Source organism: Zonotrichia albicollis, chromosome 1 (genome assembly GCF_047830755.1).
Source record: "Zonotrichia albicollis isolate bZonAlb1 chromosome 1, bZonAlb1.hap1, whole genome shotgun sequence".
Taxonomy (NCBI): Eukaryota; Metazoa; Chordata; class Aves; order Passeriformes; family Passerellidae; genus Zonotrichia; species Zonotrichia albicollis.
Window position 1 is genome coordinate 94,577,685 of NC_133819.1, and position 26,648 is coordinate 94,604,332.

Below are 26,648 nucleotides of genomic sequence, written 5' to 3' on the forward strand. Positions count from 1 at the left end.
GTCATTGCACATTTTGAACACATCCTGATAAATATTCCTTACCTCACAGCTACTGAGGTCTAAAGACACCTCCTTCAGATTGTGATTGCAAGCCAGGCCTAATAGAAGCGCTCTGAAAAAGATCAATTTTAGAACTGTTTTAAAAAGATAAAGGGCAGCTTTACATCATCTTCTAAGCGATCACAGGTTAATACATCTATAATGCAAAGATTCATTTCAAAACAACACCAGCTGAGCAGTTATTTCTTAAATGACAACAGCAGCACAAGCCTTCCACACTCGGAATACTCCAGGAGCTTCAAAAACTGCAGGGATGCAAGGCTAATGAAGAAACTGTAAAGCTAATGCACCATCAACATTTAATAACATTCATCAGAGATGAATTTTCTTCAACATTTGCTTTCAAAGAGCACCAATGGTTATAACTGGAGTGTTCTGTCATACAACCATCCAAACTCTCAGATTTCCCAAAAAATCTAGGAAAGAATAAAGTTTTTAAAATATGCAAGATGCCATGCAGCCATCCATTTCAGTCAGGCACAATGCCTGTAACACTCAAAGGCTCGGGGATGTTCCAGTACCACAAAATTCTCCATGTCCACAGCCCAACAAGTATTTACAGATTTTCAAAATGATAGCCTTATGCAATGGCATCCTTTGCCTTTAGGCACATTGGCAGACTCATGAAGTAACAACTAATTAGGGTTCTCATAAATTCACTTGTAAAGTCTCACAGAAGTTTGTTTCCACATCTAAAAGTTAGTATTAATATCACACTTCTATTAATACTGTCAAATCAGAAAGCACAATAGTATGTGTAATAGAGAAGAAATAAACAAAATCTGTGTATACCTTCTAATATCTTCAGAATAGATGCAGCTTTGAATTAATAATTCAACAGAGAAACAGAAGGACTTCCTTCTCCAACTTCATTTCAGCCAAAAGGAGCTAACCAAGTGACTGATGCATGGAGATAAAAACCAATCCCTTCTGATGAGCCATTTGTCTACACACTTGCTATGCAAGTGTGTCAAAGCAACATTTGAAATGTGTATGTCTTGAGCAGGTTTTCATTTAAACCTATTTATATCTTCTGTCCTGCAGGTATAATCAGACCTTCCCTATTAACAAAGGCAGATGTCTTCTGCTTATTTACTTAAGCTATATATGAGCTATATATATATATGAGGGGGGCAAGAGGGTAGGGAGAGAAGTGAAAGTTCTGCAACAGTTCTCACAAATTTTTAGATGATCTTGTCTATCTTTCTTACCCAAACATGTTTTTTATTCAGTTAGTCTGGCTGATGGTAAGTTTACAAAGAGCTTCCGAAGCATCTCCAGGAAATAAAAAAAAATAGTGGAAGCATAAAAGAAGTACAGATTAAAAACAGACACATCATGCTGCTTCAGTTGTACACTTTTCACAGGAAGGAAAAAAAAGGGGTTTTTTTCCCTAACCTTCTTTCCTATAAATTCACCCTAAGAAAATCTCCTTGTTTCTCAATTCTTTGTCATGAAAAATCACCAGCCTTCAAAGGGCCTGAAGCCAGACATCTTATACTTACACTTGGCCACTATGTTTAAATCACACACATGGCAACACATGGAGAGGTCTTACCAACTGTGCATGATGCAGAGAATGCAAGAATTGGCCTTGCAATTAGCATTTGCATGAGAAGCATATCAGAAACTTGTCTTGTTACAGCACTGACAGATCAAAATACAGTTTTCGGCAATGTCTGTAAAATTCAACAAAAATGCCAAGGCTTATACTTCAACAAGGGCAAGAGTACAAACTGCCTCCATTAAAAATGGTGAAAAAAGTGAGCTGCAAATGGAACACTAACTAAATTACCTATGTACAAGGTGTGTACCCTCTCTCCACTCACCACATGGCATCCTCAATGTATCAGCAAACCTGTTCCCTAAAAGGCTTGATTTACACAGTCCAAGCAAGTTCATGTCCTTCACAGACTGCACTGATTAACCAATATCTTTAAACTCACTGAGTTAGCACACGCAATTAAACATACCACAGCAGTAGAGCTAAAGGAAGCCTATAAAGAAATCAAATAACAATTAATTATGGGAATTTGGATCTCAGAATGTCAGGTATCTGCATTTTTATCTATCTCTTTTTTCTCTAGGCAGGATTGATCTTGAATCTCACATTCAATTGGTGACCTCTGGTTCATGGACACAAACCAGGAACTTTTGTCACTGGACAGCTCCAGCTCCAAAAGTTTTTTGTCATATGCTGATGAATGATGCCAGGAAAGTACTATTATGATACATCATAGCTTTGATTTTTTTGCTTCCCGGAGCCATCTCTCATGTGCTCTTGCCGTCTTGCAAATGACAATTTCCTGCCTGAAAAAAGGTGTTTCTATCTTCTTGTGTTTAACCACCACTGTGATCTTGATGGCTCCAGAGAAGTAATTCTTGCACTTAAGAACAAAAGGCCAAGCAGCTGTCCCACAATACACATCCTGAGTCCTTTTAATACCAGATTTCCTTCTACAGGACATTTTTGAAGTGGATTAGTCAAGCCATGTAGGGTTTGAGAGGTAAAGCAAGGCATCCTGCAGATCAAAGTCCTCGGTAGTGTTGTGACACACTCAGCTCAAACTGAATGAAAAATTTAGGTCAGAGAAAAAGCACATCACAGAAATTGCCAAAAAGTACTGACAACTTCTGTCCTATCTCCTAGGCAGAAGTGAATGCTGTCACCAGAACAAAAGCAGTCCAGGCCAAAATACCAGACAGCCGAGAGTGGCATGGACACTGTGAGATCATTCACTTCCAGCTGGACTTTGCAAAGATGCCCTTCCTTGGAGCTTTCTGAGCTACTGAAAGAGCTTTCTGCTCTCAGCTCATCCTATGCTCCCCATCACTGCCTCTTTACTTCCACCAACACCAGTCAGGCAAGTAACTCCGTCCAACACAACTCAGTCAAATTGAACCAGATTATCTTAAATGTTACCAGAAGCAGTTTTTTGCTAATGCATATGTTGACCGAAAAGGTCTTCAAAGATGCCATTTGCTGCCCAGCTGGCAGGCAAAGGGTCCAAAGTTATTGGGATAAATTAATATAATAGTATCTTTCATGAGCACAGGCAATTGTACAGAACTCACTTGCTCACATTCCTCTTACCATAAGACATACTCAACATGACGAGAACTTTAATGTTTGGTGCTTCTCACCTTTCCTAATCTCTGGGGATATATTCAACATCCCACAGTATTCTCCTTTTCCTGCCAAACCAATACTGTCTTCTGTAGTAGTCACATCCATCCTTGTTTTTCTTCCCTGCCGCCCTCCACCCTCCATTTAGATCAATTTCTCTAAATTAATCAGAATCAACCATGTTTCAAAAAAATCACCTTGTGTTTGAAAACACATCTGTACCACACCTTCCTAATACTGGCAAAGTCTGAGCAAGCACTACAACAACCAAGAGCATCACATAGATGCTCTTGTGCTCTGATCTCTTGTGCAAGATCAGAGCTAAAATGGCTCCTGCAGGTAAATATGGATTTCAATCTATTACACCTGACTTAAACATCAGGCTCTTCTCAGAGGTGCCAAGGAACAAGACAGGAGGCCACAGGCAAAAACTGATGCCTGATGCAAAACCAGAAAGTTCCACCTGAACATGAGGAAGAACTTCTTTACTGTGCAGGTGACCGTGCACAGGAACAGGTTGCCCAGAGATGTTGTCGAATCTTCCCCACTGGAGATACCCAAGAACTATCTGGATGCAATCCCGTGCCATGTGCTGTAGGATGACCCTACTTCAGCAGGGAGGTTGGACCAAATAACCCACAATGATCCCTCCCAACCTGACCCATTCTGTGGCTCTGAGATATTGTACTGCCCTCTTCAATACTGAATTGCCTGAAGAAAAAATAATCCAAAATGACATGCACTTCTTTTTCTGCTGTTGCACTTGTCACTCTTCCCTCCCTTCGCTTCTTCCAGAGTGTATCAAAAGCTTTCCATCTCATTCTCACTAAGTACTCTTGATATCTATCCTACATCTGCAATTTTGCCATTAACTCCTGTCCATTAGATACTCCCCATTACCCTTCTCCTCAGAAGGCAGGCTCCCAAAAATAAAAGGATACATCCATGCACATATATCCATATTAAGGTTGCAAAATGGGTAGTGAACATGTCTAGGCATCTGCTACAGATAAAGTTATGTGTATTTTAATGTATATTAGTTAGGAAGATAACACTTTGAAAAGAGCCCTTTCTTTAATTAAACCAAATAAACACCAGTATTCTGCCAGAATTACAGATAGCCTATCTAAGCCTCTCTTGACTTTAAAACACATTTTAAAAACTTCCTGTCTGAAAATTTCAAAGTTCAAATCCAGACACATCACAAGAAGGGTGACAGTGCTTCACAATTTCCCTCAGCCTGCAGAGCCTGTTAGTCACAGGCTGGGTGACATACAACAAAAAGACTCATTCCACTTAGCACTCCTGGAAACTGCTGCCATTGTCTCCTCCCCGAAAGGAGAACACAGCTCAGTGCAATAGGTTTCTCCTACCAGACACTGCAACAGGTTCTGTTTCATTATGGCTGTTGCAATAATGCAGTCCCAAAGGAATGGTGCTCACACAAGCCTATAATCCCATTTCACTGTGAAGCAGTTTTGTTCATAAGCCACAAAGAAAGAAATACACCCCAAAAAATGCTGACAGAAGCTAAACAACTGTGACATTCCCAGAGCAAAAAATATGATTAATAGTCTCAAGTGTGAGATGGAAAGAACATTTTATGAATGTATGACCATCACAAAACTCATTCTTGTAACATCAATAATGTACAGTGGGGAAAAAAAAGAAGAAAGTAAAATTCTTTCCCCCTTCCTTTTAAAAATATGAGGCACTCATATAACAAAAATGCAAACTAGGTTTTAGGCACAGGAGAAAATGAAATTAAATTCTTACTTTAGAGGCTCAGGAGGGAGTTTAGTTCCTGAAAGGTTAATCTGCATCAAAGCAAGTGAGCTGCTGAAAAACTGTTTGAAGGAGGGAGGGACTTCTTTTCCTTTTCTGTAAATAAACAGATCCATTAAGAAGTAGCATTTAGATACTCCTCATTCCAATAAATAGTGAATGCAAGCCATCAGAAATGTAATGATCTTTTACAGTTTAATTGCTCTACCTTCGGCAGTTCTGTAATCAGTGGCTCTCAATTAGCTTAGAATTATAATGTCATCAAAATGTTGATTCAACAACCAATCCTCACAACTGCACTGCTGCACATAAGACATTACTATCTACCTCCTGTTTGGTGAACTTCAAAGAATGATCATTTAGATCTGCTTAATAGTGAACATACTTACATCTCACAAGCAGAAGATCAAACAGGACATGAACAAAACCCTGAAATTGCTTTTTCACCACTACAAATAATTACTCAATGCTAGAATACCTTAGCAACAATTAGGTGTCATCTCTGATAAGGACCCAAAGCTTCAATCTGAAGAAAATGGAACCTAATATTTCCTACAATGCAAGTACTCTAAAAAGTAAACGTTCAATCTCAAAGAATTTCAAAGGGAGTTCCTCCCAGAAAAAGACAAAACAGGAACAAAAGCATTTGTACCCATCATCAAATAATGAAAAATACAAACTTTAAAAATCACATATAAAGAGGAATCAAGTCAGCCAGACTTCAAAGTGTGGTGCTTTACTCTTCAGAGACAAAAGATTATACAGACTTTCTATTGCAGCAGTACCACACAAACTCATATTAGACAAGGTAGCCTACTTTACAGACCTTTAGTAAAGAGCAGAAAGGGAAAGAAAATATTTTGCTTAGAATAAGTAGTACCTACTTCATCGAGCACTAAGACTTCTAAGGCTTTATAAAAAAAAGTCTTAGATTTATTCTTAAAAAGAAAGGTGCTACATAAGTGCAAAAAATTATAAACCAAAATACTGCAGGAGTTGAGGGTAATGACATTTAAATTGTACCTGTGAGAAAACAGAGTCCTTGAGAGGCTAAGGACAGCTAGATGCTGAAGGCATCCACGAAGGAGGGCTCCACACACCTGGTTCAAAAAAAGGGCAAATCCTTTTACTTTATATTAACCAAAAAAAGTAGTTAGGTATAGAAGGTGAGGGATGTCCTCTTGGTATTGAAATAGCAACAAAAATAATCTTTACCATATCTAGTGCACACTCCGTGTTGGATAAATCCAGATGAACAAGGGCATTTGGCTGGGCCAAAAAATTGTACAGGCTCTATAATTATTTGACAGAAAGAATTACAGACGTTAATTTTCATATTACGACAACTGTTACTGGATCACTATGTGTCATTGCATTTTTGGCTTTCACTATAAAATCACCTGAAACTTCACCTAATCATACAACATGTTTTACATTTGTAGGCTTTTTTTTTTTTGATAGTGGGAAAATGGAGCTCAGACTACACTTACCCAACATTTCTTCTAAAGCACAGGTCTTGAGTTACTGCATTTAACTTTCGCAGCAGATGATAATTAATTAGGATGATAATTAAACAAAGCTTTGTGATGTAACTCAGATTGCTGTTACATTTCAGAAAGGCTAATTGGTTCGTAAGTTAAAGCCAGACTCCTTAAGCATGAGGGAAGCAACTAATTTGCACCTGATGCCCATGGTTAGTTCTTAATATCAGCTGCACATTACAGGTTTAAGGGAGAATACAGGACCAGTACCAAGATTTTAACATTGATGGCTTCAATACTGCTTAGAATATGTCATGTAAATGTTAGCATATGTAAAACTTCTTACTATACACTGTTTCATTTTGGGCTCTTTTTAGTCTCAGAGTGCAACACAGAAAGATAAAAGTGTGACCTAATTCAGAGGAAAGTGGAAAGCTCAACTCCACATGAAATCCAGCCAAACAGTGCACACTTAACATTTCTAAAATAGATCCATCTTCCCAAAAACTAGGTCATTTAGCTCCTATAACTATGATGCAAGAGAGGTCCTCACTTTGAAAATTTCCGTACTTTCCTAGGATTTATTTTAATTGCTAAATAACAGGATTTCCTTGCTCCTGTTAGAAAACTGATTCCACAGATTAAGAGACCTCAGTATTAACAATCTTTATCTTTGAACCATCCCTCTGACAGGCTAAGAAAAGCCCAACTTCCTGCATTTATATCTTAAAATATTGTAGGTAGACTTTAGGTTTTTTTAAACACTGCCTGCCAAAGATTTATTACATTTTGTTTTACCTTTTGTTTTTACATAATTTACTATGTTATTCACTCAGAGTAATTCACTGTGTGTCTTAACTTACATTTAACTATTTATTTGCTACCTTTAAAACCCTGTTGTCCCTCTGGCCCTTTCACCTGATGTCTGAAAAGTCTAGTTCTCTAAATATGCTGATGAATCTGCAAGTAAGATATGTGAAAAAGCCATGAAGTCATATCTGACTGCACTTTAAATTATGAGATTGCTTGACCGTAGTTTTGCATCTTCTCGATGTTCAGTACTTAGAATTCAAAACCTGACAGTCACGTGCACATAACTTTTGATGTGAAAGAGAAATGCAAATGTAACAGTCAGAAAGTGAATATATACAAATTGAGAAGCACATGGATTTCGTTAGGGAGGAAATGGAGCTCCATCTTCATGGCAATTGATAAACTGAACAAAGGAGTCTAAAGAATAATTACATTCTTCAAAGGATCATGGGTTTCAACAGCATATGTCAACAAGGTGCCCAAATTTATTTATACAAACAAAAATATTGAAAAGCAGAAATTAATTCTTTACAAGTCAAAAGAAATAATTTGCTTCCAACATTCCAATGAAAAATTTGTAATACTCTTATCATTAAAAAGATGATGAGGGCTTTTTAATGGCATTTTGTCATATGGCATTTCAAACACAACTCAGAGAGAACAGTAAGTCCACTGGAAAAAAAATGGTATCCTTGCACTTTTCTCATGTATCAGGATAAGCCAAAGACTAAAGGCATAAACTAAAATTATGCTGCTTTTTTTCAGTTGTGTGGGCACTTTTCTGACTTCATTCCAAAGAGTAGAAATAAAACCGTTATTTTCTATCCCTACTAAAACTGTACGGAAATAAAGGCCAAAGAGGATCTAAACCAAAAGGTTATTGCCTGTCTCTCAAACGTTAATTAAGAGACACATTAATTATCTCCCGGCGAGAGGAAAGTGCTTACTGAGAGATCATCTCCACGGAGCGCGTTCCCTGAGAGGTCGAGATAGACGAGCGTGCTGGCGATCAGCGAGTTGGCACTCAGTGACTGGGAAAGGCTGTTCACCCCTGACAAAAAAGAGGTCACAACTCACTCAGCTGAGCCAGCTCCACACAAAACTGGCCCAGAGCCTGCAAGTGCACAATTTCAGTGAACACAGACACATGCAAATGTTCAATGATCTCCTACTGCCATCGCTGTACTGCAGCTGAGGAACACAGATCACCAGGCAGGTCATCTGTCCCAGATCCAGGAGGTATCCAGATCCATTTTCAAAAAGATTGTAAAAACACAGTTTACACCATAATGTTAAGGCAGTGTCTTCCTACAAACAATTATATTTAAATAAAACTATCTGTGGAAGTAGATGCAAGCATCTGTGGAAGACCAAGTACATTAACAATTATAATTGCCGGAACTTCAAAAGCAACTGATGAGACCTAGAAATTAAAAATACTTCAATTCATGTATTTGCCTGTAATTTCATAAAAATAGTTAATTAAAAGTACCAAGAGACGCATAAAGACTCTCAGTTGCTTATCAGAACAAACACATATTTTTCACATTAAAATTAAAAAGCTCACATTGGGAACAAACCAGTCAGGGCTTTCTTCCATTGAAACTTTTCAGCTTTTCAAAATACAAATTAGGACATGGCTATTTCTGATTCCTTCAAATCTAAATTTCATCTGAGGGCTCTGCAGCTTATCATCAACTTATCAATTTACTGTAGACGGTCTTTGCTGCCTTTCAAGCACTACATGCACATTTTTCTTACATGTATAAGCATCACTGTGTCCTTTAGTTGATGCAGCAATTTTTTTTTTTAAGTTCCTGGCCAAAGCTATACAGAAGGCAAGTGATCTACCACACAACATTCAACAATTTCTCAAAGCTGGTCAGTGAAACTGGATGGGCATTCAATGGATTAAACACATCCAGTCTCCACTTAAAAACTTATGAAACTGATTTGCCAGTGAGGATGTAGAAGAAACAGCTAGCAAGCTACTGAAGACAAAAATACTGATGTCAGTGCTTTAATTTTCTGAGCTTTCAAATAATTAACAAAGTCTCCCATATCAGTACTGTGACTCTTGGTTTCAGGAGGCTTTTGAAACAGAAAAATATCAAAGAACAGCAACATCCTTGTCAAGTCTCAAATATTTTCTGCTTAGCATAATTTTTCTTTTAGCTTGAGAGGGTGTTGTTTAATCTACACCCTGTTGCTAAAGGTAAACTGCAAACTAATACTTTTTGAAACTTCAAAAACTATCTAAAAGCTCTGTTTAAAAGCTTGACATTACAGCTTTGGATTCACTTTAGTGAGCCTTCTCAACAACATTTGCAAGCAACACCAAGAAGAAGGAACAAATGCAATTTTATCCTGGCTGCTTGATGGTACCCTGTTACCAGCTGGGGTTCCAGCTGGGTTAAACTACTAGCAATTTAGCATGTACAACCAAGAACCAATTCTGGGAATTCAGAAGCAATGTCTGAGTTTGAGGGAGAAAAAGAGCTAGCAAACAATTAATAATATTACTTCTGGTTTCATGCTTTAAAAGGGCCAACCGCTCAAAATCAGCCACATCAGTGAAGACAAACAATGTGAATGAGGGATTTTTTTAATTAGCCTCTGTCTTGGACTCAGAAAAGCAAGATTTATCTTTGAATGACTATACTAGAATTTTCCATTTAACCAGAATCTTCAAATCAATAAATTTATGTTTGAACTTCACACTACCTCATGCTATACTCTAACAGTAATCTCACTTTCATTTGCAGACAATCTTTTATGCTCTTTTACCACTCTCAGGAGGCTCAGACTGTTAATAGCTCTCAGGAACTTTGAGATACAATATTTGAAGAAAGATCAGCTGGGAAGTTGCCACCTGAACTTCATTTGTCAATCTTAGAAACTTATCTCAAATAGAAAGCACTTTTAAAATAAGGTCAAAACCTGTGAGGGTTTGTTATGAATTTATGAAAAGCTTAAAAAATTAAAAAAAGAAAAAAAGATAAAAGAACAAAAAAGAGAAAAAAAGGTTGGAGGAAAAAATACATGCACTTTGGAGTCTACTGAATCCAAGATCCAGGGATTCTTTTAGACTTTCTCCATAGAAAGTATTACAAGTTCAAAAATAGCCTCCCAAGTTAAAACCAAATCATGACTGTCTTCTTAAGCTAGACAGGAACTGACAGCTTTGCAGCAACCTGAGTTGCTTCAGGTCCTGAGGGTTGTAAGAATTCCCATTTTAAGACATGGCATATACTATTTTTAAGAAATAGTGAGCAGCTTCCATGGGACAACATTAATGGTAATGTTTTAATCTGAAGGTCATCAGTATTAGACATACTGGAAAATATTTTCAGCTTTTGCCTAAAGATTATCTTTTAAAAGGGCGTTAACAACATTCAGATTCTTTTAATAACCTCAGAATTCACTTTCACTGACAAGAGATGTGTGGGTGAACTTCATCAAGATGGCATTTATTCTTCATGAAGAAGGAAATGTTGCTAGAATGTTCTCTAGACTCAAACTTCACAATTGCTTGCTGAAATAATTCAGCTCACATGAAGAAAAGTAGAGAATGAATGAACATACTAGAACTCCATAAATGTCTGTTAAATTCACAAGTATCTCATTTCAAGAGTACATGTTACATTAGTCAAGATTCTTAACCAACTGTCACCAAAAATTGAGTTAGCAGTAGAAAACAACAACCTCAGAGTTCAATGAAAGTATTTTTAGTGAAAATCATTATTGAATAAACTCATGTTAGGATTTGCTAGGATTTGTTAGGATTTGTTTATGTAAGCATAATAAGAGCCATAGGCACCCATAATAAAAAAAACAAAAAGTCCTTTAACCCACCCATATTTCCCTAGGTTAATTCTTGAAGCTAAGGAGAATACAGAATCTGCGCTTCACAGAGCAATAATAAACAGGATAAAAGGGCATGGTTTCTGTCTGTTATCAACTGATGTCCTTCATACTGCTAACTCAGTCATCTTTTCCAGGTCATCAACATCTACAAAAAAGCAGCAATAATGTCACTGTGGTTTTTCTATTTTTAATACCCATTACCTATACAGGAGACCCTGGGTTTGTGCCATCTGTGCAAGAGGTCACTGCTTCTATTATTTGTGAAACAAAAATGCAAAAAATCCTGAAAGCGTCTGGCTTCTGCTTCACTGCCATTATTGCTTTTAAAACATACAACCATTTCAATTACAATATAAAATCAGAAACTTGTAAATTATAAAACAAAGAAGTCTTTAGACAGAGCAAATCACTCACCAGCTATTGTCACAATGCTTGGTTTCAAAAAAGCACTGTGTACATACAAAACATTTGGAAATTCCCCTACACATTTTTGCTTCAGACATTTTTTTGAAGTGCGTATGAAACATATCTTTCATGTCAATCCTAATTTCAGTCTTCCTTTATAATACAGGTTCAAACTTAACCCTTACAGAAGCAAGTCTGAGTTTATCAAAGTGCTGCAGGGTACTCAGAACCCAGCCCAGGATTCAGCAACCCAGGACTGCAAAAAAAGCAGCTGCACTGTTGAGAAAATACATGTAAATTATTAACAAAATGAATAATTTTATAAGCTGTTAAGAAAAAGTATTCTTTGTATGCAAGTCTGAAAGTTTTAGAAGAGAAAAAGAGGCATATTTATAAAACCTACCTTTAGGTGACAAGGAGGTTTTAGATAAATTTAAATGCTTCAGTCCCTTTGGAAGTTTGGCAAACTGGATGCTCAAAGATGACACACCTGTGGGGAAGCAAAGACAAAACAGATGTTTTCAGGTGAGCTCTGTGACCTCAGGTTTTCCCAGCAAATCTCAGCAGGGGCAAACTGCACCAGTGACACTTGAGAAGGAACTGCACTCACTGTGCAGGTGGGCTCTGTCATTTTATGAACCTCTTACTGATGTAATCAAGATTGCTGCTTTGCTAACCACTGAACAACAGATAGGAAACTTAGTTTTTAACCATCAGTAATCCTCCTTAATTAGTTTAAAAACTTCATAATACACGTGTACTTTTGGGAAGGAGTCAAAGTGAAGCTATTGCACACACCAAGCAGTCAGCATTTGGAAAATCTGGAAGCTTTATGTTTCAGGAAAAAAACTAAATTAAAAAATCTAAGCGCAAACTAAAACCCAACAATGGTGTTTCACACAAAACTTCAAACTATTTTTATTTTCTTTTAAAAAAGGAAGGACTGTCAAGGCAAGAAAGGCACCCACATTAGCCAACATCACCCTCTTTTTCTGAGGCAAACCCTAAGAGCCTGAAACCTTTACCAAGTCATAATGACCACTTAATTCCCTTACAGCAGCCTGCAGGCTACCAGCCAGGACACAGGCTTGGAAATGGCAGAACTACTTGCAATTCCTAAAGAGTAAAAACCTATTAAGATGCTGAGACTGGACTACCTCAGCACAAATTCAACAAAAGAAGAAGACCATAAGAAGGCACTTTGCATTAAAGCCTTTACCCAGTGTGTCCAAGTTCCTGACTCACAAATTTTATGCTCCATTTTAAGCAAAAGACGGATATTTGATTAAGAGGGTACATCCTAAATAACAATGCAACTAAGCTGTGAAATATTTATTAGAGTAATAAATCAAGGTAGAAACTCCAGGCTTAACCTGAGGTGTGAAATACAGTTGTCTACAGCAATTCATTTGGAGAGAAAAGGGCACAGAGAAAGAGGGTAAAACCTTTTACTTGCTTGAAAACATAGTAAATTAAAAAGCTGATAACCTTTCCACATACACAGACATGGAACAGCCTGTGAAACTGTAGGTCACATACCTACATTTACTCTACCTACATTTATTTCTGCATTCTGTTTTACTTATCATTGATAATGGAGGAGGCAGCTACCTTGCAGATACTGTGGTAGGGTCTTTTTTTTAATGCTCTTTGTAAAAGCATTGTATGCAACACCCATGCAGCTCAAAACAATACACACTTTTTTATTTATATTGATAAAGCATTAGACCCATGAGACCTTGGAATCATTTACTGTAAAGCACAAAGGTAGCCATATACCTTCACCAATTTTCAGCAAGAATGAATCAAATCATACTAACAGGATTTTCTTCCATAGCTCTATAAGGACAATCACTATCACTAAGGATACAACAAATGTAATTTCTGCTGTAAACCATTTTTACTAAGACCTGTAGTAAATAGTTTTACCTCTCCATCTTTGTATTTAGCTAACAATCTGCAGGCTAATGATCGTTCTAGCCAAGCTAAATAATTTCCACATCTTACTAGCATGGAGGTTAAGTTATAAGATACAGAATCAGGTGCAGAAAACAAAAACTGCTTCTGGTTGCTCTGCCCCTTGAACACCCTTTAGATGACTCTTTTTTGCTAATGGCTTAACAGAGATGACAGCTCACATGGCAGAAATGAAGTTAGCTGCATCCAGGCACACAGTTTGGAATTTGAGTACTACTAGGCTTCAGTAGGTTTGTTTTGCATTATTAACAAAATATGAGATTAAATTCTGATCCTAGTAGAGCCAAAAGTAAAGCTGCCATCACTTCAGTGTGCCGAAATTTTTACAGACAACATTGATAACAAACTTTTCAGGTATTAGTCTCATAAATATTGACAGTACCATAAAGGACAGCCAAAAAAAATGAAGAGACTGGTCTCAGTAAAAAAAAACACTGCATATAAACACTGTACTGTATTTGAACTGAAGACAGGCCCTATGCTTTAGGTAAACTAAATCTACTTCCCATGCTGTTGGAATACAGACAGCTGCATTAATATGTAATAATATCATGCCTTAAGTTACTGGTACTCAACAACATAAAATAGCTTAGTGCATGTTTGTGTTCATACAGGGTCCAATATGCTCTTCTCCAGAAAACAAACAGCTCTGTGATTTCCCTTATAACTGCAAAATAATCTGTTTCCAGTTCCTGCAGATGATTTTTCAAAAGGTATTTTCCAAAATCCATACATTTATATGAATCTCCACTTTAACTTGTGAAATCCTTCCTACCACCCCATTTTACCAAAGTCAAAATTACCTTGCATCCAGGGAATTTTCTTGAACTGAAAAGCTGCAGTATTTGCACATTACAATTATAATGAATTTCTAAGTACTCTGTAACCTATCTCATTCTAATGAAAAGGTCAAATCTTAATTGCATATTTGATAGGAGAGGCTGAGATAATGAAAAAACCCTACTAATTTCTCCAAGTTGTAGTTTCTGCATTCCATTTTTGTTTTATACATGGATACTGTGGAATGGCTTGAATCTATAGGTGTGTTGCAAAGAAAGCACCCCCATGGATATGTTTGAAAAATGAAAAAAAGATTCCCTGCACCGTAGAGTACCCAATGTTTGGTCAATTGTTTTGCTTCCAGGATAAAAATGAGTTCCTTAGGGAAAAAAAAACCCCTTTCAAATAAAACAACCTAAATACACTTCTTCAAAAGCAGAATCAACAATGTAGCAGCCTTTTTTCCAGCTTGCAACAGAAATTTCTGTAAAATGCAGTAGGCCTGCAGCACATTGTAACAAAAACGCTCTTCAGCGGAGCACTGGCTTTCATGTGATGAGAATTCTTAACGAGGACAAGAAATAATCAGCAGGCAAGAGGTAATCAGAAGAGTTAAAGCAATTTGTGTGAACAATTTCAAATAAAAAAACTTCTCAGAATAGGTTAAAAACAAAACATTATCATGCTTGCTTCTAGTCAAAAGAAAAGTGATACAGGTGCATAAAGGAAGAAAACCTCCTTCCCAGCTATTTTTCTTCTCACTGAACCAGCAAGAAAGAGACACCTACAAAATTCTGCGTTAACAACATTCTGAGTCAATCAGGTTGTGATCAGAATGAACAGTTTTTCTATTTTGAATCATGACAGCAAAGAGAATAGAACATTTCCCCCAACAAACCAAATAAAACAAGAAAAGGTTCTCTGTGTAAAATTCTTATTTTTCTTCAGGCCCAACAGGAGCACAAGACAGTCTGATCCCAGAACAGCGTGTGCCTGGAATGCATTAAGTGAAGCAAATGGAAATCTCACATGGGCAACGCTGAAGGGTCAACTCCAGACTGAAAGAATGTAACCTTACTTTAAAAATAAATGCCTCTTGGGTGAAAAAAGAGTAGACAAGGGAGAGGAATGACTTGATATGTACTGAAATCATGCCTAGGGGTGCCTAGTCTGAGAAAAGCTGAGCTGTTCAGCTTGATTTTCCATCTTGTGGAGTTAACAGCACTTTGCTCCATAGGAATGCCAGTTATGCCAGTATTCTTGAACATCACCAAGACCTCACAACAGGGCAGGCCATCACAGAGCTGAGAAAAAGAGGCAATTTTCATACTGAAAAGAAATATGGCATTACAGCTGAAATAAAAATATAAAACCATCAGAAAAATGCAAACCAAAAAACAAAGTTGCCTTATGCTTCATCTTTCTACTGATTACACTGCTTTTAAAAAGGTACACCTCTTAAAAACTAGAGGGTTTTTTTTAAAACAATCACTGTATTTTGTCTTCCTTTAAAATCCTGCATTGGTTTAGACATTTAAATATTTCTCAACACACCAATGGATATGCATAAGTCAAAAAGAATGGCAATTCTCAGTCATTTGTGAACAACAGAAATTTACAGCACCATTAGCATTAAACAATAACCTATTCTTCAGGCAAAGCTGAAGAATAATCCTCCCATTGCATTTCTAGAAAGGGAAAAATGTAAATGTTACAGTACCTCTATCTTCAAGGGGATTGCTAGCAAGGTTGATCGTATGGAGTCCTGAGTTGGGATTATGGGCTAGGGCACTGGCTAGTTTCTGTGCAAAATCCCTGCAACAAAAAAAGAGGGAGAAGGAATCCTGTTATCTCCTCTGCCAACAGCACATACAAAGCTTAAAAGCATCAAGGTATTACTAGACACAAGTGGCCTTTGCAAGTGCAGAGCACAAACTGATTCCTCCTGGTTCTAAACAATGCTTATCTGGCTAATTTGCTATCTTTCAAAGGGAGTCACTTTGTTATTTATTCAGTCTGTGACCTACGAGACCTGAAGAGTATACAATCAAAGACTAAAATGCTTTTGACAGAGATCTGAAGGTATAAAATAGGAGTTACACAGAATAATTCAAAACTTGACCACATCTTCCACCTCTCTGCATGCCACAGGATTTGGAGATGCACACCAACTTGCACACCACCAGCTCCTTCACTCACAAGTCATCATCCTGCTCACTGGCATCAGCTTTCTGCCAACAGTCACTCAGATGGGCTTTGCAGCATATCCAAAAGTATTTCTAACCTTATAAAACAGCAGGAATAGCTCTCTCAAAGAGCAGCAGCACACTGATGAGCTGGTCTTTTGCTTCTTTTTACTGTGAGAAGCACCAAAGGGCACAACTGGCCGATCACAGCCCCAGCAATGTATCCAAAAGAGATGCAGAGTATCAGTTCTGTAACGCTGACAACAGCCAGGCCAGGCAGCACAGAGAGCTTTAAAGCAACCTTAACCAACTACGGCAGGTTAATGCAGTAGCATGACCTCTGCTCCAAAGCCACTTGAGAGGCAAGGAAGCGCAGCCCTGCCTGCAAGCTCTGTGCTCCCACAGCACCAAGCTGAAAGCTAGCTTGGGCTTTGTCACACACCACACTGTCACACTCTGGTAAAGACACATTTCTTGCATGAAGTCAGAAGGCTGATGTTTTATCAGCTCTAACACAAATCCTCCAACCTGTTCTCATATCAACTGAGAAGTGATGATGTGATAAGGGACTACACCTTCTGCACGCGGTTGATAAAGTGAGGCTGTAACTTCAGTGCTCTTACTTCACCTAAGTTAGACGCCAAGATAGAAAGCAAAATGATGTCTTGAAATTCCTTCTTTCTCTCTCTGCCTTGAAGTATGTTATTTCTTCTCCTGTAGGCCAATGGTGGAGAACTACCAAAATGCTCATTAACACTGCTCTCTTTCCTTTGAACACATCCTGCCTACCACAAAACTCTGTGCTCAGAACCACAGAGGAGGCAGCATCCTCTTATAGTATTTGGAAAAGAAAGGAAGCTGAACAGCAACAGCCTCAATAGCTTTGGTTATCTGAAGTTACAAAGTTTACTGGAGTACAGGGATGCTCCAGGGAAGTTTAATTTCTCCTTGAAACCCTATGTCTTTCTGGGGCTAGAACTGGTTCCAGCACTGCAGATGCATGATGAAGGGCTGCCTTTAGGAAAAACACATTCTCTTCCTAAAATACAAGCAGCAAGTGAATACAAACACTCAACAAAAAGAACTTCTGGACTTGAAACCTTGCCACCTGACAGGCCCCAGGGTCTCCTGCTTTGCTACCAGCTGCTGCTGCAGAAGACTACAGATCTCCTGTAGGTCCTCAATGACATTTGCCAACACTGCGAAAATCCTTCAGCATTTCAAATGGTACTAGATGCCTGCCCTTAGGCATCTGAATCAAGCTCCTTATGTCCAGCCAAGAAAAATGACGTTTTGAATTAAAAAGCAACAAACCCTTTCCTCCTGAGGCGTTTCCTCCTCTTCCTTTATCCCTAACAGATTCTTGTCATTACAACACTTTGCCTATACCTACAGGCTTGTTTGCAAACTCTGCTCCAGCTTTTGCCAACAATATAGGCAGGATTACCAGAGTGTTTTGGACAACTAGAGTGTGTGTGAACTACTCAGCAAAGGCACAGCAAAGTGACTTCCACCACAAAGCACTGGATTATCTATATTGGGCTCACAGGGCTCCAAGGCTCATTTTGGAAAAAATAATACAACAAATAACACACACTCCCTGTGCAATCTCTGCCATAAACAGAGGCACCTTAGCTCTGCTCATGGGGGAACATCTCTTCTCCTCCTTTGTTCATTATTTGCTTCAAGTCATAAAATCTGTTACTTCTTTTGGCTGCACACTTAGGAACAGAGCATGTGGTCTGTCTGAAACTTCCTAAAAAGCGTGAAGCTTAGTCTGTATGCATTACACAGCCATGCTTGGCTGAAACAAGCTTATTGAGGCTTGGAGGTAAAGCCCCAAAAAGATTCAATTCAACTATACATATGACAGACAAAGGATATTTCATCAAGGGAAAGAATACTACCAATCTGGCAATCTCAGACAAACAAAAATTCCTTGAGATCTCTCTAGACAACATCCTTGTAACAGAAAAATAGAGGATGTGTGGGAGGAAGCAACACTGTTAGGTCTAAGGACATTGACAAGAAGGGAAAGATAAGACTCTACTTGACTGTCAAAGGCCCTCTAGGCCCTCAAAGACCATCAACAGGCACTTCTCTCGTTCCCCATGTGGCAGCTGGCCATTCCCTTTGGAACACGGCTGCACAGGACAGTGTGAAAGGAGGCAGGGACATTCTGCATGCCAGCTTTCAGAGAACATGGAAGTGCAACAAATAAACCACTTGCAACACCTTCTGCAAACAGGCCTTTGCAGACTGGAAGTCTGTCTTGCAGTTCCATGGAAATCACAGAATATCCTGAGTTGGAAGGATTGAGTCCAACTCCTGGTGCTGAACAGGACACCCCAACAACTCCACCACGTTTCTGAAACTGTTGTCCAAATGTTTCTTGAGCTCTGGCAGGGTTGGGGCCAGGCTGGCTCCCTGGGGAGCTTGTTTCAGCACCCAACCACCCTCTGGAGGAAGAATATTTTCCTAATATCCAAGTCTTTGCCATTTAGCATCTCCCAACAGTGCGGGCCAAAGGCAGCTCCCACCACACCCAGCCTGTGCCTGTCAGGCCAAGCTTCAAAGCCTGGTAGACACCAAAGCCCAGCCTAATCAATAAGCTGAGCTGCCCACTCAGAAATCAGTATTTTGGTTATCACATATCGTCCCATTCCTCTAAAATGCCTCAGAGATTAACACTCTTTTCAAGCTTATTTTTTTGGGCCAGACTGAATGACTCTGCTCTCCCTGAAATCTAGACATCATGTATGTTAATTAAAACACTCACCAAAACATTAGTGATTGCTATATGTATTGAAGCCTTCCAGCGGTATCTAAACTGCACCCTTTATGTGTAGTTAAAGCAATAGAAATAGGGATAAAACTTTCAAGAGCATCTAAACTGGAAAGCACAAATCTTATCCGACAGGGGCCTTCATTTGACATCCTGTTTTTCCCAACAGGAAGTTCACACTTCCCTAGTTCTGGGTCTTTATTACTGCTACTGTACAATAGTTTGCTGTTTCATCATTTGGGAGGATGACAAGTGTTTATGAGGCTGTGGCCCAAACCAAATCACAGAAATGAGTGGCTGGAGATAGAAAAGAACAGAATTATCTTAAACTGACTCTGCTGCAGGAAGAAATATGTTCTTGCAGCTGCTCAGGTTATTTCCTACAGCTTTACTCTTGGTAGCTCTTGCTTAACCCTGGTTTGGTATTGTACCACAGCTCATTAAAAATGACTGGTCTGTAAGCCATGGGAAGGAAGATAGCCAGCAACAACAGGGTCTCCTAGCAAACAGATATGAAAAATGGCAAAACTGACAAATGCATCCTTGGCAAAAACAGACAGTGTTGATCAGAACAGATACACACCAAGGCACAATGCCAAACACTCTGCATGTAGATGGAGACAGGAAAACCAAAGTCACAGGTTGATTATCTGTCAGGTCCTGTTAAACCTGAAAGCAGTTAATCCAACTGTGATAAATTAAGGTAGGCAATGTGCAAAGGTATTCAACATATCCTTTAATATTAATGATTATCACTAGATTTCAATGCACATACTGGAAAACAAGATTAAAACCAGGAGCTTATGTTTGAATGACAGCTATTAAAAGCAGTGCACTAATGATCAGAAAGTTCCCATATTATTCCAAACTCGACCTCAAATTTCTTGTGTCATGTAGGCAATTTTCTTTCAAAGGCATTTCAATGCGAAGTGAACTTTAAAAAGGAGAAAGACTCCAATAATGGAAGAGGAGACAATGTAAGGCACACCAAATATCTCCACTGTGCTTGTTTCCCTCTATTTGTAATTCTGCATAGTGTTCTGCTTCTTCCACCTTTACACTGCCTTTTTAATTTAAAAATAATTCATTAGCTCTAGAGTTTATCTTGTCTGCATTGTCTTGGACACTACCCTAACATTAAAACAAGCACTGCAAGTATAACCTAGCACAGCTGGAAGTAACTTGAACTTTGCTTCTATTTCCTGTGAAGGGGGAAAAAAAGCAAATACCTAGTAACTACAACTTCCTGTATTTAAAACATATGCAAGGATTTAATTGTATGGCTTATTCCTGTGTATCTTCCTTATAAGTCTATGGCAAGCCATTAAACTTACTGATCTACTTTCTTCAAAAGAGTTGTTAATGTAGAAGTCCTGTTACATTTGAGCAGACAGCAATCCACATTAAGGTAACACAAACTCATTTGGAAATGAAACAACAGCAATGTGATATGGCATATGGAATAGTATGGGGTTTTTTAACAAAAACCACTGTTTTTTAAACGATAAAAAGGTGTTGATACTTCTATTGGACCCATATCTGGGAGAGGAACACTAGGAGCCAGTTTAAGGTTTACGCTCTCTTTCAATCACTTTGTTCTACTTAGCCCAACTTTCCAGGCAGAATCCTAAAATACATCAGTTGAAAGGGATTTCCTGGACATACAGACCCTCTGGAAAATCTGATAAAAAGCTTGTGACTAGAGGCTCCTCAGAACTAGACAACATTGAGCGCAGCTTTTTTAATGCTTATTCTGGCTAACATACACCACACATCCCTTTTAGTGGGAGCAAGCAGCACCTGAAGCGACATTGTGAAGGAATTACTTACGTTCTAAGCCCGGCATTCTCTAATACCAGCTCTTCCAAGCGACTGGACCTACTCACCACTCGCAGTATCTGCTCACAGAGATCAGTGGACTGCCACAGAAAAGACAGAACAGAGTTAAAGAACACAAACACGGAACAGACAGTTATTGAGTTAAGCTGTACATTGTAATGGGATCCAGGCCACAACCATCTTCTTGTTATACATAAATAGGGAGTAAAAATACCAGAAACATTCAGAAAAGTGAACAGAAGACTTCTGGAAAAGACTTAAGAGAAGCAGGAGGCAGACTAAAAGCAAGTAACTAACAAACCAGGCTGCCTAACCAAAAGGGGCAGAATTTTTATAATGACAGTGAAACCAATCTAAATCATGTGGTTCAGGAAAATCTCTCACTCAATTTTAAAAGAAACCTTATTCATATGCATACATGTCCTGTAAAACAAAGTGGTAACTAGTGCAAAGGAGAATAAATTCCTGACCAGGAATGACAAGGCAAACAAACACCCAAAAACCTCAGGAGCAAAAACACCCTAGCAAGAGAGATCCTCCAAAGGCTCCCTAGGACTAGTGGTTAAGGGCCAGTATATTTGAGTATGAATCCTTCCAGCCTATGGAGAAGCAAATCCCATCTCATGTTCTTTCCGTGGTTGAATTCTAGAATTTGCATGGATATTTGCAAGTGCCATGAACAAAACATGACAACAAAAGAGTTTGTTTGCTCTGCTCATTCAGACAGAGAGAGAAAACCGTAATCATTCAAAAGCCATGCAATGAACTCTGTACATCATCACCTTTTATTATAAAGTTTTATTTTGCTTCTGGATTTGACTTTTCTTTTTCCCCCTAGAGCTCATACTAACCAGCATTCACGTGATATCCAAAGCCGAATTTCAGTCATGATCATAAAGTACTGAAACTATTCTATTACCTGCCTTTAAAGATTACAATGTGACATTCATACCTGGGCTATCTTTGTCTCTAATGACCATCTGACATTTTCTAGTTTGTGGATTTTTTAGGGTTTGGGGTTTTTTTGTTTTTTTACTTTTAAACTAACTGAATGTTCAAAAAAACCCACTCTAAACAAAACAAATCTGCTCTACCACTCACGTAAAATCTTATTAATCCTTTATGCGGTAAAGGTTGACAATTTTTGGTGAAGACTGTCTACTCAGCCATCTTCCTAATGCCTTCTTTACCATCCATGTTTTGACAATTCAGAATATTATCACAACATTTCTACAGTACTGTGACAGCAAGTGGAAAGTTTCATGCCTGTACTGTAAAATCAATGTGGGTACTGTGCATCAAACACAATGCCAGAGTGGGACTCATGAAACACAATGCACTCGATGGCCTCCGGACATGTCTGACCTCATAGTGACCCTTGGCAGGGCTCTTAGGGCATGGATTTACTGCCCAACAATGTCCATTTTCCTCTTTTTTGACTTAATAATTCAATGTGTGGAAGATAAGAGGTTGGGTTTTTTAAGTAACTGATGCATTTCCTAGACTGACTAAGTTTATTTGTTTTCCACAGGAAAGCTACTAAGAAAAAATCCCAAAATATTCACATAAATATATCTCAGATAGATAACATGGCCAGGTTTTCTTCTAAACAAACTACACCAGTCAGTCTTCTAACTAAGCAAACTATCTCATTTCATTGAAGCAGAAACTGATTAATTGCATTGTACCTTTTAACAATGTTGATTTTAACAGCAAACTACAACAACACTAAAAATACCACCACCTTCATTCTGTGCATAATTTTGAGAGAGATCTCCCAGCAGGAAAGAAGTTTTTTTGCCTACTCTTTTGCCAAGAATCACATAAGTTCCTACTGAATTTCCATTGGAAATGATAGCTTAGCAATATAATAGCTTAGCAATATAATGGCATCCATTTAAACAAGAGGAAATGTAACATTAATTTTTAAAGGCAAAAGCTTCTGGAGGCAAGCATAAAAGCAGTTTCTCAAGCAAACCACTAACTCCACCTGTGACTACAGTCTTTGGGAGAAATAGCATATTTTGACATATTTAAATTGTCACTGAATTACTGCTTTTCTCGGCTCTTTTTTCAGTAGTCCAACTTGTTTAGACATGCTCTCTTTTTGTTTTTAGCAATGAAAACTGATATGGAAAAATACTGGTGGCACATATCAGTGTTTTGGAAAACTGGGAGAGAAAATAATCAAGTTAAAATGAAAATTGCACAGAAAAAATGTGCTTTATCCAGGAAAAAATCCACATAATCTTGGCCTTTTCTCTTCACCTCCAAAAGTAACTAAGATTTCTGGCTGCTTTGAAGTTACTTTCCAATCAGTCACATAATATTGTCTGGGGGAGTCAGCAATGCCTAATTAAGTTTTATAGGCTACTACTATCAACCAACAAAGTTTTCAAACGATATGATTTGAAATTTGACAAGAACAGATTCTCAGCAGTGTTTTTATGGTGCTAACTGACTATCCAACAGTTTATAATTTTCTGATACAATTCCAGGGAAAAAAAATTGGCCATAGATTGCCCAGTTGTATTTGCTAAAAATATTTCACTTTAAAAAATGTAACAGTATCCTTTAAAACACAGCACAGCCTGGTAGAAGCAGATATATTGTTTCAATTTATTACTTACTAATTTCAGATCCTTGGAGGACAGCTTTGTAAACCACTGATTATACTCCAGAGCAGCAACTATAGGTATTAAGTCTCTAGAAAAGAAAAACACTTTTACACACATTTCATATAACTGACATTTGAAACAATCTCCTAAGTGTTCTTCCACATCACATTCCCCATAGTTTTGCAATGCTAATTGCCTACCATTCCCATTACAGAAAGCTCTTCATTCTAAAAAACAGCAGCTGCACATCTCCCTCTTATTTTAATAAAAATTTCTGACTGGACAACTAGCATCCATTCTAGTATGAATTTTTAAATCAGGAATTTGTCTGGGCTGCCATTCCTACTTTTAGCATAACTTTTTCTTCAGCCTGTGACATGTTTAAGCCTCTTAATCACCTCTAATTATAATTTAGCATGACGCTAAAAAGCTTTTTGGCAGTCTGATGATTTAATAGAATTCCATGACTGAATGCTTCTAGAGAACGCCACCTTGTCTCATCTCTTATAGTTAAATTCCCCCAGGAAATAGGAGACCTGCAACAGGATAATGCAACATTCAGCACAAACCCTCCTTAATTGTGAAAGGGATTTCACAAATGAAATTCTAAATTATTCCCATTTTCTTCACTCCAAGCCTCTTAACGTGATCTGCTCTCCCTGTGTTAGGTTTCTCCAGCAGCAGGCGTTGATGAATGTCACATCTGCACGCTCCCCCCAGCAGATTCATTCATCAAGCACTATCACACCATTTAACATTGCAGCACTCTGATCAGTTTGGTGCTGCATATTAAACACTCACATACACCTACACAGAGGCTTAACAGCTCCTTAGAAAGTCCTTGTGTCTTCATAATGAAATAAAGAGCTGTAACATACACAAACTAACTCATCAAACCAGCAAACCAGTGCCATTCAAGCCTGTTTTTCTAGGGAGAATTTTTAAAGTATTGGCTTTGATAAGCTAGTCCAACCCCACCCGATCCTTCATTCAGGACATAGGCAGGTACAGGGATCTGCACTTAACATGCAGCACCCTTCTCCCATCTTCTTTTTATTCTTCCCCTCCTACAGTTTTTCCTCTGCAAACACGCAGACACTTTGGGGAGATTGTTAAACACACAGGAAAGCCAGGAGACAAGGCGACATCACGTGGACAAGCAATCCACGGGCTATATTGGGAACTGCAGTAGCTACATTTGGAAGTACAAGCATCACTAAGGTAACAGATTTGAAGGTGCAGCATTTTGCAGCAAAAGGCTGTAGCTCACCAACTGAGAAGCTCATGCAAATAGACATTTTCACACTCCTGCAAAGGAACTAGTGTGGGGTGCCCTTCGAGGATTTAAGCCATCTTTCCATCTTGTTCACAGCACACATCACGTTGTGTGGTGAATTTGTTTCCACAAGCAGAGCAGAGAGTTAGCAGCTTCGTCGAGTGTATAGATTTATTTCTGTCCCCCACATTGTTTTTGCTCCTACACAAACACACACCACACACACACACTTCATCTCCATGTAAAGCAATAACTAACTGCAGAAATGTTAGGTGAGAAAAAATAACAACCCAGAAGTACTTCCCCCCTAGGCTGGGCAGGCAGGAATCTTTCCATGGAGTATGGAATGCCCACAGACAGAGAGGTTTGCTTCTCCCTCTCTGGTTCCCTGGTAAGATGACTAAGGTGGTAATGGATTTGCAGCTTTGATGCCTCCCTTGTCACTGCCTTTGCCTTGGAAGTGGAATGAATGTAAGAGCAATTTTTCAGGTGAAATTTGGGTTTGTTCATGCAGCAGTAACCAGGCAGCACAGCTGGGCACACAGTGGACAGGCTGACGCTGGTGGAGCAGAGTTGGTCATGCTGTGGAGCACCACCTCCAAAAGCAGCAGAAGGTACCACGAGCATTTGTAGGTCAGCTGTCAGCAGCAGCCCAGTTCCTCAAAGGAACAGCAGGACAATGATTGGGGATCACCAACTGCAAGTGTTCACACTGCCAGGGAGCTGGTAAGGCAGCTTGGAGGGCTGGCAAGAGCTCAGGAACTTCTGGACAGGAGAGTGGCTGCAGACAGAGCTTGCCTGAGGCTGTGCCTTTCTCCCCCTTCCTTCTGTGGCTCGGGAGAGAAATGGCTGAAGGACAGACAAGGGGTGCTCAGTCTCGGGGGCAGAGCTATGACACTTTCAAGAAATACTTAAAGAAGAGAATTTGCAAATCAGCTAGGCTGATTTATTTTAAAATATTCCTGTCCAGTTGCAACAATGTTTCTTGAATAGTTTAATCTTCGGTGGTATCCAAGACCTGTTTGTTCAAACTCCTGTCATGCCTGGGACCTCCACAAACACCAAGTGCTCCCCTCCACACATCTCTTTCCCTACTCCCAACATTCCTGCAGACAGTGGAGTCCCTGCCTATTCTGCAAGCAGCTGTACTTGGTGTCTATAAACTTTGCTTTATCAAATTCTACCATCTGATTTTAAGGGAAGACTTTTTTTTGTTCCAGTTTCTGAAGGTGCTTCTGACGAGTGGGTCAGAAGGGCGCCCTTCAGGAATTTACCTCTAATCCTTCTCTTGCTTTAAGCTCATTTAACCCCAATATTCTTGCTATCGAGTTTTTCTTTTCAAAATTATATATTGCTTGATTAATTTTATTCTATTGCAGTCTAGATGTGGTTTTAACAATAACCTGAATTCTTTTCCAATATAGCATGAAAGAAAGCTAAGAACCAGTTACAAAAGCAGGGCATTCTCATAACTTTCCCTCACTGAGTTACATTGAGATGTTCACACTAATTTAAATTGCCATCCAGAATAAAGTAGTATTTATAAAAGATAAATCTGTGCCATCTTAAAATAAAAACAAATTCTGTACTTCTGGAATGCAGACAATCCCTCCAAGCCTCAACAAGATTCCAGTGCATCTAATGCTTTC

The 26,648-nt window shown here is 38.7% G+C and overlaps 1 protein-coding gene across 5 annotated transcripts in view; it reads right to left on the reverse strand.

The window, feature by feature from the left end:
• CARMIL1 (capping protein regulator and myosin 1 linker 1) overlaps window positions 1-26,648 on the reverse strand; it is a 190,253-nt gene that overhangs the window by 73,090 nt on the left and 90,515 nt on the right. For all 5 annotated transcript variants that reach the window (XR_012581675.1, XM_074547395.1, XM_074547381.1 and 2 more), the window contains exons 9-17: window positions 23,736-23,811; window positions 21,097-21,185; window positions 16,016-16,110; window positions 11,942-12,028; window positions 8,214-8,317; window positions 6,188-6,265; window positions 5,996-6,072; window positions 4,964-5,068; window positions 43-112 (exon numbers count right to left, since the gene is read on the reverse strand). Coding sequence is in view for 4 of the 5 variants with exons in the window: in XM_074547395.1 (XP_074403496.1) it covers window positions 43-112; window positions 4,964-5,068; window positions 5,996-6,072; window positions 6,188-6,265; window positions 8,214-8,317; window positions 11,942-12,028; window positions 16,016-16,110; window positions 21,097-21,185; window positions 23,736-23,811 (781 nt within the window). In the remaining variant the exon portion in view is untranslated. The remainder of the gene's footprint in view (window positions 1-42; window positions 113-4,963; window positions 5,069-5,995; window positions 6,073-6,187; window positions 6,266-8,213; window positions 8,318-11,941; window positions 12,029-16,015; window positions 16,111-21,096; window positions 21,186-23,735; window positions 23,812-26,648) is intronic.